The sequence below is a fragment of the Tauraco erythrolophus genome, chromosome 6 (assembly GCF_009769465.1).
Source record: "Tauraco erythrolophus isolate bTauEry1 chromosome 6, bTauEry1.pri, whole genome shotgun sequence".
In the NCBI taxonomy this organism is placed as follows: Eukaryota; Metazoa; Chordata; class Aves; order Musophagiformes; family Musophagidae; genus Tauraco; species Tauraco erythrolophus.
Genome location: NC_141470.1, coordinates 64,477,547 through 64,491,890, shown reverse-complemented (window position 1 = coordinate 64,491,890; position 14,344 = coordinate 64,477,547). Strand labels below are relative to the sequence as shown.

The following is a 14,344-nucleotide window of genomic DNA, read 5'->3' as shown; positions in this document are numbered from 1 at the left end:
AATAATAAGTTAAATTCAGAAACTGGAAGAACAAAAAGTTGTCCATTACTTATCTTTTATATACCAGTTCTGTAAGATTTAGAATGGCAAATAAAAGATAAGCTCATTTGAAAACTGTTATGTGTTTATGAAATAGATATGTACAAGATTTTACTGGAATAAAAATAATTTCAAATTTTAAAGTAGTTTTATTCAGGATGTTTTATAATGCCCTCATGGTAACCTTTCATGAAAAAGAAAGTGATAGACATGAGGAAATTTCAAAGAAGAAACAGATGGGATTGTACCTGTAAAATCAAGTCACAATGATTGGAATTGTCAGTAGTGATTCTTTATGTGTTAACATCCAGTCCTGCAGTTCTCACTCAGGCAGAATTGCTGTTGACATCAGTGAGGGGTTTTGCTTAAATAAGGACTAAAATCTGGCATTTGCACTTTCTTTAGGAGTGCATTACAGTGGCAGCTGTTTGTAGATTAATTCAAGAAGTCTTTTTTCAAACTCCACACAGGAATCTGTGCAAGGACCTATATGTTCAAAAGAGGATTTTTTTTTTTTTCAAACAAGCATACATGCTTTTCATACCCTTTCTATATAACAGCTGAGTTGACAGGCTGTAAGACTCATCATTGTGCACATGGTACATAATTTGCAACCCAACTTTCCTGCAAGATAACTGCATAGTTTAAATTAAATCCTGATGTCCACATTGCCCAACAAATGGAAGCTGTTTGGAGCTTCTGGGACTTAGACTTCTTGGATGAATGAACTAGCTTCCATATATGTATATATATATATTTTTTTTTAAGGTGTGTATGAACTCATTCCAAATGATGTAAGCACAAATAGTGTCTAAGGAATAATTTTACAGAAATGGCAGGAGAACTTTTGTTCTCTAAAATTCCTATTTCAGTGTGTCATAATTTTAATAGATAACACAACTGAATTCCTTGCTACTCTCCAGTGCTCTGATGGTTATAAGTTCCCAGGCAAAAATTGTGTGTGCCATCTTTTTTTTCTATTTAATATGAATAAACTATAAAAAAAAAAAAAAAACAACAAAAACCCTCTTGTCTCTCTTTTTTTTTTTTTTTTTTGAAGCCGTTTACATGTGTGAAGTAGAAAGGCATCATCCTCAAGTCTTTCAGAATCAGGACAAGGAGAGCTTCTCTCATCTAGAGGATCCCTTACCTGCTGTGGTAGGAGTGACCTATGAACTCTGTGCTGGCATCGTAGACAAACCGGACCTTTCTTTAGAAGAAATTGCATGTGGGGAAATCTTAGAAGAGTGTGGCTATCGTGTTCCCGTTGCAGACCTGCGGAGGATCACTTCTTACAGGTAAATAGCAGTAAGTTAAAAAAGTGCATTTTGTGGTTTCACAGATTTCTGAAGTGGCTTGAATGTGTGTTGGTGTTCCCTGTTTCCTTGTTTAAGCAGCGTGTTGGAGGAACATGGACGTCTGAAAGTACGTGAAAGGTGTAATTTTCTGCAAGTGAGAGGAGTATTTACAGACACTTAAGGAATTATAAACTCATAATTACGGGATTGAATTCTGCGTAAGAATGATACTATTGTGATTTTTTCCTAAAACTATTAGAACTGGGAAAAATTGCCCTGGGCTCTGAAGAGCAGTTTGTTGCGGTGCTAGAAAACAGCCCGTCTTTACTGTGTCAGGCGTTTTCCATCTCTGATCTTCATTGTTCTGATTAACAATAGAAGCTGCCCAAGATAGTCTCTGTTTTTCCATTAACACAACTTTGTGGCAGCGTAAGAACTTGTACCATTAGATTTAGATATTAGATAATATTTGGGCTGTAATTAAGGCTTCTTTCAATCGGACAGTAATTGATGTTGCATATGAAGATTTTGCTGATTTGACTGAAAATTTTTACATTTTTGCAGGGTTTTAAATAGTTATTGAAATACATTTTTACATGTTTTAAAATATATGTTAGGAGTAAGAGGAAAACTAAATATTTAAGAGGAAAAATAGTCGTTGCAGAGGAAAAAGAAAAAAACCAACAAAAAACCCACAACACTCAGGAGAAACTTTGCACACGGGTTTAATCCCATTATATCTCCTCCTCAGCTTTTACTATTGTTACCCAAAATGTATGTATGTTTGTATTTTATGAAGAAAGCAGGTTTTTTACTTTCTTTATTTTGCTTGACATCTCCATTGAACTAGGCCCTGTCATTGGTTTTTAATTTGGGAATTGAATACAAATCCACAGCTGTCAATCCTGGCAAATGTTATTTCCTGCTGGATTAACAAGCAGTGCTTCTGTCGAGGGGAGGGGGCGAATCACAGGAGCTGGCTTTTACAACTCCTTGAAACTAGATGAAGGGTTTGTTCTGCTGAAAGAAAAAGTGCCTGCCGGATTTATGTGCCAAAGCTGTCTATAGAATTTCATAGGCTGGATGACACTGACAGGCCACAGCATGCAGATATATATACATATGTATATGTGCATATGCATGTGTACACCAACACAAAATAGGAAGAGTAGAACATAATTTCTGTAGCTGTAGAAGTTTGTAGCTTCAGTGTAGAAGTTCAACTCGACATCAACGATTTACATCCAGCTAAAACATCATATGTTTTTTTGGTTGATAAATGGTATCTTACAGGTGGTTATTTCAGTTGCTTTGTGTTTTTTTTTAATTGCACTGACTTGCAAAGAGAGTGAACAATTGGAGTTTTCTCTGTTGAGACCCATGCAAAGGGCACTTAATATGTTAATCCCCCAATCCTGCTTTGTCTATGTGGGCACAGCTTTCTGCCCATGGAGATCCATGCTGAAGTGAGAAGGGCCTGTATAGTATTTACTTTTTTAGATTAATATGAAAGGTCGAAGCCTCAAAGATGGTATTTCACAGTTTCTTTTATTGAACTTCTGTCCTAGGTGTCATCATTTTATTCTAAACGTTATAGTCTTCCTATTAGGAGTGTCCTGTTCTTCCTTCAGCCAAAGACTGGCATATCTGTTTGATCCTTGAGGATTTGATGCAAAGATAGGAGCTAATCAGTTCCCCTGTGGTCTGCTAAGGACATTTTTTCTGTAATGACTATATTACATATAAGAATTTCTGGGCTTTTTCTAAGTGTAACGGGTGTTTCTAAATGGTTTATGCTATTTCATGCTGCGGCTGTCGATACAAAACACAGACATAAAGCATTACATTAGTGCACATGCATCCCATTAATAATTACAATACATCGTGCACTTCTATTATTATCTGTCATCCCAGTGATCCATGTAATAGTTGCTCTATGTTATTTGTTGATCGAGTGTATCAGATTGGAGAGAAGCCTTAGAAAACAGAATTGGAAGGAATTTTGGGAGGTTCTCACCCAGACTGCTCCTCTTCCAAAGATCAGGCTCAGCTGGATTTAAATCACTTCTGACAAATGTGCATCGATGCTTTCTGTAAAATCTGATGATTTCATCGCCTCTCCAGGCATTCTGAAGTGTCTAACTATCCATACAATGAGCAAATTTTTCCTCATGTCTTGCCTAAACTTCCCTTTCTTCACTTCAAGCCTGTGACTTACTACACTGTTCCCAGTGGACATGAAGTACTTCTGCACCTTCCACATATTTGTTTGGCCATTTTATTTTTGCCTATGCAAAGCTATCTTAATTAATCTAAGCTTTCTGTTTAGGCCATGTTTTCTAGCTGTGTGGTCGTTCCTTCTGCTGTCCTCTGCCTTCTCTCCATCTGGTCTGCATGTTTCTTAAAAACATAGTGCCCAAAGTGGAGCATTGTATTTTAGCGGGGCTTTACCAGTGTCAAGATAAGAGTGGAAGCATTGTTTCCCTAGTCTTACAGATGATTTTGTTTATATGCTGTAGTTTGATGTTTGCCTTTTTTGCAGTGGTACTATGTTGTTGACTTCTGGTCCACAATCCTGCCCTATTGCAAAACCATTTTCTGCAGCAGTACCGTGCTGTCATTCACCTCCTGTCTGTACTTGTGCGGTTTGTTATTGCTCCCTGAACACAGAGCCTTGAGCTTACCTTTACTGAATTGCATCCTATTTTTTCAGACCATTTCTGGAAGTTGTTGGGATCATTTTGAATTCTAATGTTCATCTCTAGCTTCCTATAAATAATCTATCTCAGCTTTGGTACCTGCAGTCTATATTTCAACATACAAGTCCTAAAACAAAATATTGGATTATATTGAATGAGGATGGTCCCCAGTGGAATCCTATTTAGTTTGTTTTTCCAATTTGACAGTGATAGCCCTTCCATGAGTACCATTTTTATGTGAATTTTGCACCTATTTCACAGTTTCGTCAATTTCTAAGTATATTGTGATCTCCTGACTTCTTAATGAAACCATCACATTAGATAGCATTCAACGCCTTGATAAACTGAAGTTACATTGTATGTTGCTTCCCCTATCCATAAGACCTGTTATCCTATTATATTTTTTTGACTGCACTTGATATGTTTCTGACAAACCTGTTAGCTGTTGTTCCTATCTTGATGCAAATAAAGCCACATTAAAATATTTAAATAACTATAAATCATAATTACTGAGTTAAGTCTATTAGATTTTTATAAGCTCGAAGTTGCGTGCATGGTGAAAAGGCTTTTGTACAAACAAGGGTTTCTGTGTCATCACACCCTTTGGTCTGAAAGCAGAGAGTTGTCTTAGATTCCCAGTAACACGCTTTTCTTTAATCATGGTCATGAGAAGGAAATTGCATGACTTGAATAAAAGTGGAACTTGAGCTCGACCTGACAGAAGGCTATGGAAAGCAGAAGACACATCCAATGTAAACTTAGGGAGAAACAGTTTTGGGCTAGGGAGGTCAATACAGTTCCGTGGCTGATAGGTTGAGAAGGGGAGGTCATGGACAATTTGTATGGAGAGCTTAGAGCAGGGGGAAAAAAGGAGTAGAAGATCGTCAAGTAGAAAAGGGAAGAAGCAATGAAGGAACCATGCAGAGAAAAAACATGGACTGAGAACTAAAATGGACTCGAGGAAAGTACGTTCATGGTGGAGAAGTTCTCTTCAGCAAAATGAGGAAAGTACTTAGACTGTGTTCAAGCAGAACTTTGCTCTGTTCTCAAGCAGTGGGTGCAGTAAAGATTGGAGGTAATCTGAAGATAGCATTTTTGCATTTTTTTCCTCATTTATTATCAGAGCCTGCAGCAGTGGTTTTGGGGGATTTTTTTGTGTGTTTCTCAGCGAACCAGAAAAAGTGAACTGCGATATTACTACAGATAGTTCAAAAGCACATACAAATAAGCTGTTGGACCCCATTCTGAAGTTCTGTTAAAGTTCCTGGGACATGATACTCGTCAGATAGAAGTCAGACACTGAATTAAGCAGATCTCAGACTTAATTACTTTCAGCGCTCCATGGAGTAGCTGTGGAGTCAATGAGAAATCAAGAAAGAAGCCAGGAGTTGGGGAATTTACGCTCATTGAGCAAGAGTCTTAGGAACAAGTTGTTCCAGCAACAAGAGGACAGTATGGCATGGGTGAATGAAGGAGATTGGATTGGGGGCAGATAACAAGAAAGACAAACATATTAAGAGAGACTTGACTGAAGGAGGTCAGAGGAATCACACTTTGAAGAATAAGAAATATCTGTTCCTATTACAGAAGAATGCTAGCCAGAAGGTGAATTTAAATGCAAATGGTTCATTTTGCTGTGTAGATGGAGTCAGGAATCAGTCTGGAAAAAATCTGTATTGTTTGCAACATGTGTGATGAGTTTCCTCTTCTCATCGTGGCTACACAAATTGCTACTTTTGTGCTTGGCTTACAGTAAATAACCTCATTCTGGTATTACAAAAAGTTTGTTTTCTGTTCTGGCAGCAGCTAATCTGCTTCTGGAGGCTTCATGAATGTTTTGACACCCACTGGTGTGTTGAGTTCTCATCAACTGTATGTATGGCTTCAGTCAAAAATGGCAAAGGTGGTAGATGTGATGGGTGTAAAGGAACCATTTAGCTCAACAGTAAAATGAAGCCAATACTGTAGTAGTGTAATTGTAAACTGAGGCTTCACGAAAATGGTTGCCAGTTAAATTGTTCATTTTTAAAAGCTCTAAAACAAATCTGTGAGGTTCCCTGCAGGTTTTTATTGCTAAATGCGAAATTTTGTAAGTGAACGGCTTTAGACTTACTCAAGTATCAGATATAACAAATTTTCTGTCATGGTGTCCCAACAGTTTCGAGTTTGAATCTCATGTGAAATTCAGCTGTGAGTTAGTTTCTTAGGTTGAAGTACTTCCAGCTATCTTCCTTGAGACTTGTTTCCTTACAAGACAGGGGCAGGGAAATACGTCGTTCTTGTTAAAGATGTTATTATTGCCATTGCAACTTACAATATTTTCTTTTACTTCTTAAAATGTTTGGTTCTCTTGAAGAATATTTATAAAATTATTTGGACTTAAATAACACCTCAGAGCATGAGGATAAAGCTGAAACAGAGCTTCTGGTTCAACTTCCTTTTCCTTTAATTCAGTCTTTATTTTCTCCCAGAGGTTGTAATAAACTCTTGGCTATGAATTGGATACAATAGGAGCTGCAGGTTCTCAGCCCTGCTGCAAAAAAATCAGATGGATTAGTTTAAGGGCCTCACTATATTAACATAGGTACTTACTTTAATCTTCCTACATTTGATTTTTTTTCCAAAAGTATACAACAAAGAAGAGCATTCAGAGAATTAATATTGGATGTTCCAATTACTGGGCTATGGCTATTAGCCTCTGCAATGAGGTAAAAATGGTTTGTATTCACAGGTTATTATGTAGAAAGAATAATAGCCTTGAAAATGTTGGAGTGCATTATAATTAGAAAGATCACCTGCTAGTACACCTGTTGGGTGATGGCATAATGTAATATAATTTTATGTTAATTACTTCTCTGCTTTTTTCCTGCACCTGCTGCTTATAATGTCAGAACTGTACAAAGGTCTTAAGAAGGGACAATAGGAGCTGCATGTCACTGTTCATCAGTTTATATGTTTCATGCCTAAATAGATCTTGATTTCAGCATAAATAACAGAGATTTGTGTCGCATTTATTTGTAAACATGAATTATGTATCCATTATATACCCAAATTCTGCATCCAGATGGCTCACATCTTGTAAGAGGATACATTGCATTTAGGAATTTTCACGTTAACTGTGTCAGATTAAAACCAAAAAATGTATTTCTGTTCTGATAGGAACACGTAAATATTGTTATAGATTTTGTATTTGTTAAATATTAAGAAATGGTGAGAAATTTAGCTTTTAATTGCTATCTATTAGAAATCTGAGTTAAAGTAATGAGTCTTCACAATGGTAAGTCAATTTATTTGTTACGTAAGTTGCAGCAGAGAAGTATAAGATACTGTTTATTCCTTCATGTTTGTTCCTTCAAATTAAAATGTAGTATTAATGAATGTAACAATTATGAATGTAATAATTGGTTGGCATAGATGAGCACCCAGACACGAGAAGAAGGCAAAGCTAGTCTTGAGTACGTGCTTTGAATTTCGGCCCTGCTTGCAAATGTGCACATGTGCATACGTGCACGCGTGTGTGCGCACACTCGGGCTGAAGGAGAAACTCACCGAGCGTCAGCAGACATTCAAGGTGGACTCAAAAAAATATGTATGTAGTTTATCTCATTAAAAATATGTGTGTAGTTTATCTTTATGCTTATGAACTTAGATATGACAAGGGAAAAGGCCCATTTTGTGAGCTGTATTTCATGTGCTACATATTTCCTCAAGCATTTAATAAAAGAGAAGAGCTAAACAAAGGCTTTGTGATAGCTACTATTGCCGTGTTTCAAAAACAGATTGGAGTGACAATCTGTCTCTTGTGTTTTCCCTGGTCTAAGAAGGAAGTAGATAGAAAATAACTCTCGTTACAGCCTCATTCTGCCAGCCAGTCCCACCCCTGGGCAGGACGTGAGGAGAAGTTTCTGCAGTCATTCTGCAGAAACAACTTCTCCACTGTGCTGTTGCCCACAGCTTTGAAAGCCATGTCATGATTTAATCACAGTGTTGGAGTGTTTTATTTAAAATTAAATATGGGAATGCAGCATATAATCTTGCTTTGATGGGTTAAACTTACATTTAAGTTACTATTGTGATGAAAACCATACCACTTTGGTATCCTTACTTCGACTTGCTTACATTCTTAGACTTGCTGTTGTCGAAGTTAATGGAGGTTTCTAATGGTCTCTGAGGCAATGCTAAAAGTTTAGTGCTAATAGACTTGGTTTTAGGAGTCCCTCTCTGTTGAAGTGACAGAGTTTGTGAACTTAAGCCCTAATGATTTGACAAAGTATTTGTCAGCCATGTATGTAGCTGTTAACTGAAACAACTATAAACTTCTCAGTGAAAGCTGATCCTTATGATAAGGAGACGAGGAAAACAGAGCTGTATTTTATACAGATCATTTGCATTTGTCCCACAGTGGTAAATAAGTGTCAGGCACCGTACAGACACATCAAAATACATCTGGAACAGTCAGCTAGGTCAAGCCAGGCTTAGTAGGTCTGGGTCAGTATGAGCCACGACATGCCTGGTCTGGGCAACATGGTGCTGTACCTGTGGAGTGAGACTGAAGCTCAAAGTCTCACCGTGGGCTGGTGCTGTGAGTTCAGACCCTGCTTGTCCTCCCCCCAAACCAAGCCTCTCCTATACTGGGAAGGGGAGACACCTCTATCAGGAAGGTAGTTTTCCCAGGGTGAAACTCATCACTTGCAGTTTGGGTGTACTGACCCCTGTGATTTCCACAGATGCAGAGCTAATGAATATAGCTGTAATCTGTTAATAGGTGACTCATTTCAGACCATGGCAAAAGCATTTTATTAGTAATGTGAAATGCTAGGGCAAGGAAAAGCATATGTCACAGACTTGGGATAGAGGAAGAAGGTAGCAGAGAAAGGAATAGAACCATGAATAAATGCACATCAGAATTCCCTAAACATCCTACTCAGAAAGCACAAGTAAGTGTGCAAAAGCATAGGGAGTTCCTAGAGACAGATACACCTAAAAGCATACCGAAAGCATAAAAGCAGCCTTTTGCCTCTTTTCTAGTCAGACCCACCTTCTCCCTCTCTCCTCTATTCCTCCTCTGTCTCCGGTACCTGAAATCACTGAAATGTATACATGTTTTCCAAGGGTATGTGTTAACCCACTTTATTACATCAGCCAGATGGCGGCTCAGAACAGCTTCAAAGCAACAAACCTGCTAACTTTTGATTTCCATAAAAATCAACAGTACTAAGACAAACAAAATGTCAATAGCATTGATTTTTGGACAATTTTCTAAGGACAGGCCGGAAACATTAGTATTTAAGAGTCTGGAAATGTTGTGAAAGACAGCAGTAGGCAATACTGGAGAACATTTAATTTAGTAAAGGGCGTTCTGCATGGATCCGTGCAAAAATGTTCAACTGGCAGAGTAAGCCAGAGCATTTAGAGAAAGGAACATCGAATAAAAAAAAGTAAGAAATTTGCCTTTTTTATGAATTAAAGTATATTCCTGTATCTTTAAACCTCTTTCTGAAACCATTGAAACAGACATATAGTTAGACAATAAAAGCCGTGAATATGTACATGAATAGTTTCATGCAATAGTCTCCACAGACACCTGTCTAAATAGTGAGGGGATTCTGAGTAGTCTTAGAAATTTCAAGTTTGCTGGGGAAGAGCAGATTAGAATAACATAGAATGATAGAATCATAGAATGGTTAGGGTTGGAAGGGACCTCAAAGATCATCTAGTTCCAACCCCCGTGCCATGGCCAGGGACACCCTCCGCTACACCAGGTTGCCCAAAGCCTCATCCAACTTGGCCTTGAACACTTCCAGGGATGGGGCACCTACAACTTCTCTGGGCAACCTGTGCCAGTGCCTCACCACCCTCAATGTAAAAAATTTCTTCCTTATATCCAATCTAAATCTTCCCTCTTTCAGTTTAAAGCCATTGCCCCTTGTCCCATCACTACACACCCTTGTAAAAAGTCCCTCTCCAGCTTTCCTGTAGGCCCCCTTTAGGTACTGGAAGGCTGCTATACGATCACCCCGGAGCCTTCTCTTCTCCAGGCTGAACAGCCCCAACTCTCTCAGCCTGTCTTCATAGCAGAGGTGCTCCAGCCCTCGGATCATCTTCGTGGCCCTCCTCTGGACCCGCTCCAACAGCTCCATGTCCTTGTGTTGGGGACTCCAGAGCTGAACGCAGTATTCCAGGTGGGGTCTCACGAGAGCAGAGTAGAGGGGCAGAATCACTTCCCTCGACCTGCTGGTCACGCTAATGCATTAATACCATCACTCTGATTTTATTTATAGCTCATTTAGAAGTCTTTATTAGTTTTTAATGAATAACTCATGGCAAAGTTGCACCAGAGCAAGGTAAGTTAGGTAATCAAATAAGTAAGAATGAACATGTGAGTATGTCCTTACTCGAATATGTATTGCTGCAGATTTGTCATTGGTTTCTGTGGCAAATGATAGGCCAGCACATGTGAAGAAATGCCATAGCTTTGGTCGTGTAACAAAGGAAAGGCATTGGTGTCCAGTGCTTTGCTCTTTTAAAGTACATTCAGTGTAGTAGCCACTCTTAATGTGTTTAGCTCGTAAGAAAAGAAACTCTGATTTAGTAGAAGTATCATATGAGTACATACATTGAAATGATGGCATATCGGAATCACTCCGTGCTATTTGAGCCACAGTGGCAAGAAACTGAATCTTACGGTGTAGCACCTCAGGAAGTAGTTTTCCTTTACTTTAAAGATGTGTGTAAACTGAACTCCTGTGATTTCCAGAGCTGCAGCTATGTCATAAGTAAAGGGTCACAGGTGGCACAGAAGGAGATTATTCTGTAAATAATCAAGCCAGACGCTCTTATAGAAGGGCTTCTTAAATAAAGTCTCTGTTTTTTATATAACCCTTACACAATATCAGGTGGACATGAGCGTACTCAAGAGCATTTTCATTCTCCAGGTGGGGCACCCCAGATGAAGCTCAGACTTTACTCTCATCGGAAGTAACATAACATTAAATATATTATGCATCGTCCTGTGATTTTTCATGGTACTTGTGGAGTGTAGCAGGCTATTTGTTTTGCAAATTTTAAAATATAAACTAACATGTGGGTTTTGTTCTTACTATCAGTTAACAAAAAACAATCTCTGAACCCCAGTCTTCCTATGATTATTTAATTACTAAAAACGCCGTTCTTGCAGAAACAGTTGAAGAATGAGTAGTCACTACGGATAGAGAAATACAGATCGGGATCTCTAATTGTTTTAAAAAAATAATCCTTTCTGCCTCCTGACACACAAAAAGAAGGAAAAGAGGGAACAAAAAATGAACAATCTACTGTTCCGTTACAAATACGTTCTCTCAGTGACGCTCCTTCCAATGGACATGGCAACCACTGGAGTAGTGGGTAGCACACGGTCAGTGGTGAGTGACATTACCAAGGTGACTAAGCTGAGGGAGACTGTTCACTGAATGCCTAGAGCTTAAATAACCAGCCACGATGGACTGTGAAATAGATCTGTTTGCTCTTTATCAGTATTTCATTTCTAGTGTTGCTTTTTAACGTTATATGTTATTGCTCGATAATACCAAGAAAAAGATGTTGTATTTTAACACAAAGGTAATCTAGTAAAGCATGCCATCATCCTCACGGCAGAAAGGACACTGAGCGTAAAAAATAGCATTCCGACTTTTGCAAGCCGGTTGCTGATAGCAACTTGATGAAAAATGAATCTACTTTACTTTTATAACGGGATCAGAATGATTGAGGCAGCGTGGTGGGCCCAGTGTGCAACTTGGGCTGCTTTCAAAGGCTGCGTTTGTGTTGTGCTGTCTGCTGGTTGGGTCTTCAGTGGTGGTGAGGTGAGTGGCAGCACGGCTGGCGAACGGCATTACTCTTCCAGGCAGTTTCCCACCAGAAAAGGGAAAAGGGAGTGTGGCACAAGGGGTCCTGAGAAGACATTTGATCTGGTGCCAGTGGCACGTACAGTCTGTGGATGATGGTCAGCCCTGGATGGCTCTTTTATTAGCAAACCATCTCTGATGGTCATCAGAATAGCATATAAATCTCAAGGACAGTGGCTGCAGAAAGGAGGTCCTTAGGGAAAGTAAATACTGAATCAGATTGACTGAGGAAGGAGGTCATGTACTCCAGTGAGAGTGGAAGAGAGAGGGAAAACTGTTAGCCTGGCCTCTCATTGCATCCTAGTAGGTCACATTTTGTTGGTGAAAACGTGTATCAAACACCCCACTACTGAAACAAAGCGATGAGCCTGGAATGAAAGAAATCCCATAGCAGCCTTCGACATTCCTGGAAGTGTCAAAGGTGCTCAAGTTTCTCAAGCACTTAGAGGTACAGGAATGTTCCTGGAGTTGTGACACATCTTTCCCAAAGTCACAGAATGTATCAGTAGTTTTAGGAAAAGAATTCACTGGTTCATTCCCCATTCTGTGTTTTGAAAAAGAGTGTATATTGATGTAAGAAACCAACTTCGATAATCACTGTTAATTCTCCAGACAAAATAATTGCCAGTGCTCTTGGAAAATTGAGAGACAAATGATTAATTCTTGCTCTGGTGTGTGATTTATGCTGGATTAACTAGAAGATTCAGTTGACTAACGGTTAAGTATGGATATACACTTCTAAGATCATAACACTGCTACAAATCTTGGAATCCTTTGTATGTATAATAATATGAAAGCTAATTTTTCAGCTTGCCTTGATGCCTGATTCGTAGTTTCTGTGAACTTTAGATCCAAATTCAATGTGAAAAGTCACTTGTAATCATGTGAAATGAAGAAGTTGGGATTACAATGTGAATATTTCCTTGGAAGGACTAAATGAGTGGATTATGTACTTAAATAATACCTAAATGAAATAGTCCTAAGGAAATAGAGGATTAACAAATAAGAAGTATAATACACAGCAAGGGGTCTAGCTGAAGAAAGACTACATAATCTAAAATATCTTCAACTAAATCCACTGTAGCAAATTTAGCAGGGAGACTGAGACTACTTGAGATTACTTGAGATACATGCGTGCTTACAGTGGTCCATTTGGGTCAAGGCTAAAGTTCAGGAAGGATAGAGAAGGACTCTCAGGCTGCCTCCTGTTCTTGTACCTATCCAGTCCATGAGTAGAGGACTCCAGCTGTGAATGGACATAATCTTCTTAAGAGTAAAAAATCTAAATATTTGTGTAAAAACAAGCAAACAAATGTAGCGTGATAATATACAGATACGCTGAGGAGCTTCCTTCTGTTGTTTATAAACCTCTGTGAGTCATCGTGCAGTCCAGCTCACACTAAGGTCAGTTGACTTCAGTATATGTAGAAAAACAGTTCACCAATTCAAAAGCTGTTTTTTATAATTTTCTCACAAACTAACATTTTTCCAAAGTTGCAGAATACATTGGAAGACAGATCCATTTCATATGCAACTGTATTGAAAAGTGTTGGTATTTCTGCGTGAAAGTTGCAATCCATTTCTGTGTTAACAAAATTGCATTTATAGGTTCTAAATGACATTAGCAGGGAGTGAGGGTTTTGATGTTGCTTGGTGACACAAGTTAAGGACCCAGGTTTGCATCCCAAGTTCCTAGCTACCTTCTTTGTATCTAAAACAAAGTTTCCTCTCTGCTTTTTTCCAGGTCTGGAGTCGGTGTGACAGGTTCTAGGCAGACGTTATTTTATGCAGAAGTAACAGACCAGATGAGAACCGGTGAAGGAGGTGGGCAGCCTGAAGAAGGAGAGCTCATTGAAGTTGTAGAAATACCTTTAGAAGACTCCATGAAGTTTGCTTATGATGAGACTCTCCCGAAGACGATGGGTGTCATCTTCAGCTTCACGTGGTTCCAAAACAACATAGCACCCACGCTACCAAAAAAATAAAATCGAAGCACCATGATTTTAAGAAAAGCTTTCCTGCTGGTTCTGTGGATACAGAAAACTGCACGTCTGCCTGCCTTGATCGACTCAACTTTTTGCAGAGCAAATCTTTCTTGAAATAAATTTGGAAGTAAAATCTCAGTTAAAATCCTGACCCAATTTCCATCATTAGCAAAACACTTACTGGCTTCACCAGGCCCAGGATTTGCCTCTGAGAGGCAAATGCTGATTTTTACACAACAGCAAAACATGTCCAGCTCTCCTTTTTCATGGCACTGCTCTACCACTATACTGAAGAGGTGCTGAGGACCTCAGTGCAGCTGCTATACCAGCCTGTCTCTGTGGTCTGTACGTACTGGCAGCTGTGTATTCACTGTAGTTTCTGATATTTTGGGGGAGGAGGCAGCAATATCCTAACTGCAGATAGGCAGATATCCTAACTGCGT

General features: G+C 38.9%; 1 protein-coding gene across 1 annotated transcript in view; it reads left to right on the top strand.

Moving 5' to 3' along the window:
• The window catches only part of NUDT14 (nudix hydrolase 14), a 62,992-nt gene extending 49,091 nt beyond the window's left edge, over positions 1–13,901 (top strand). Inside the window, exons 4-5 of the mRNA XM_086613914.1 lie at positions 1,100–1,337; positions 13,661–13,901. Coding sequence (XP_086470040.1) covers positions 1,100–1,337; positions 13,661–13,901 — 479 coding nt within the window. The remainder of the gene's footprint in view (positions 1–1,099; positions 1,338–13,660) is intronic.
• Positions 13,902–14,344: the final 443 nt, after the last annotated feature.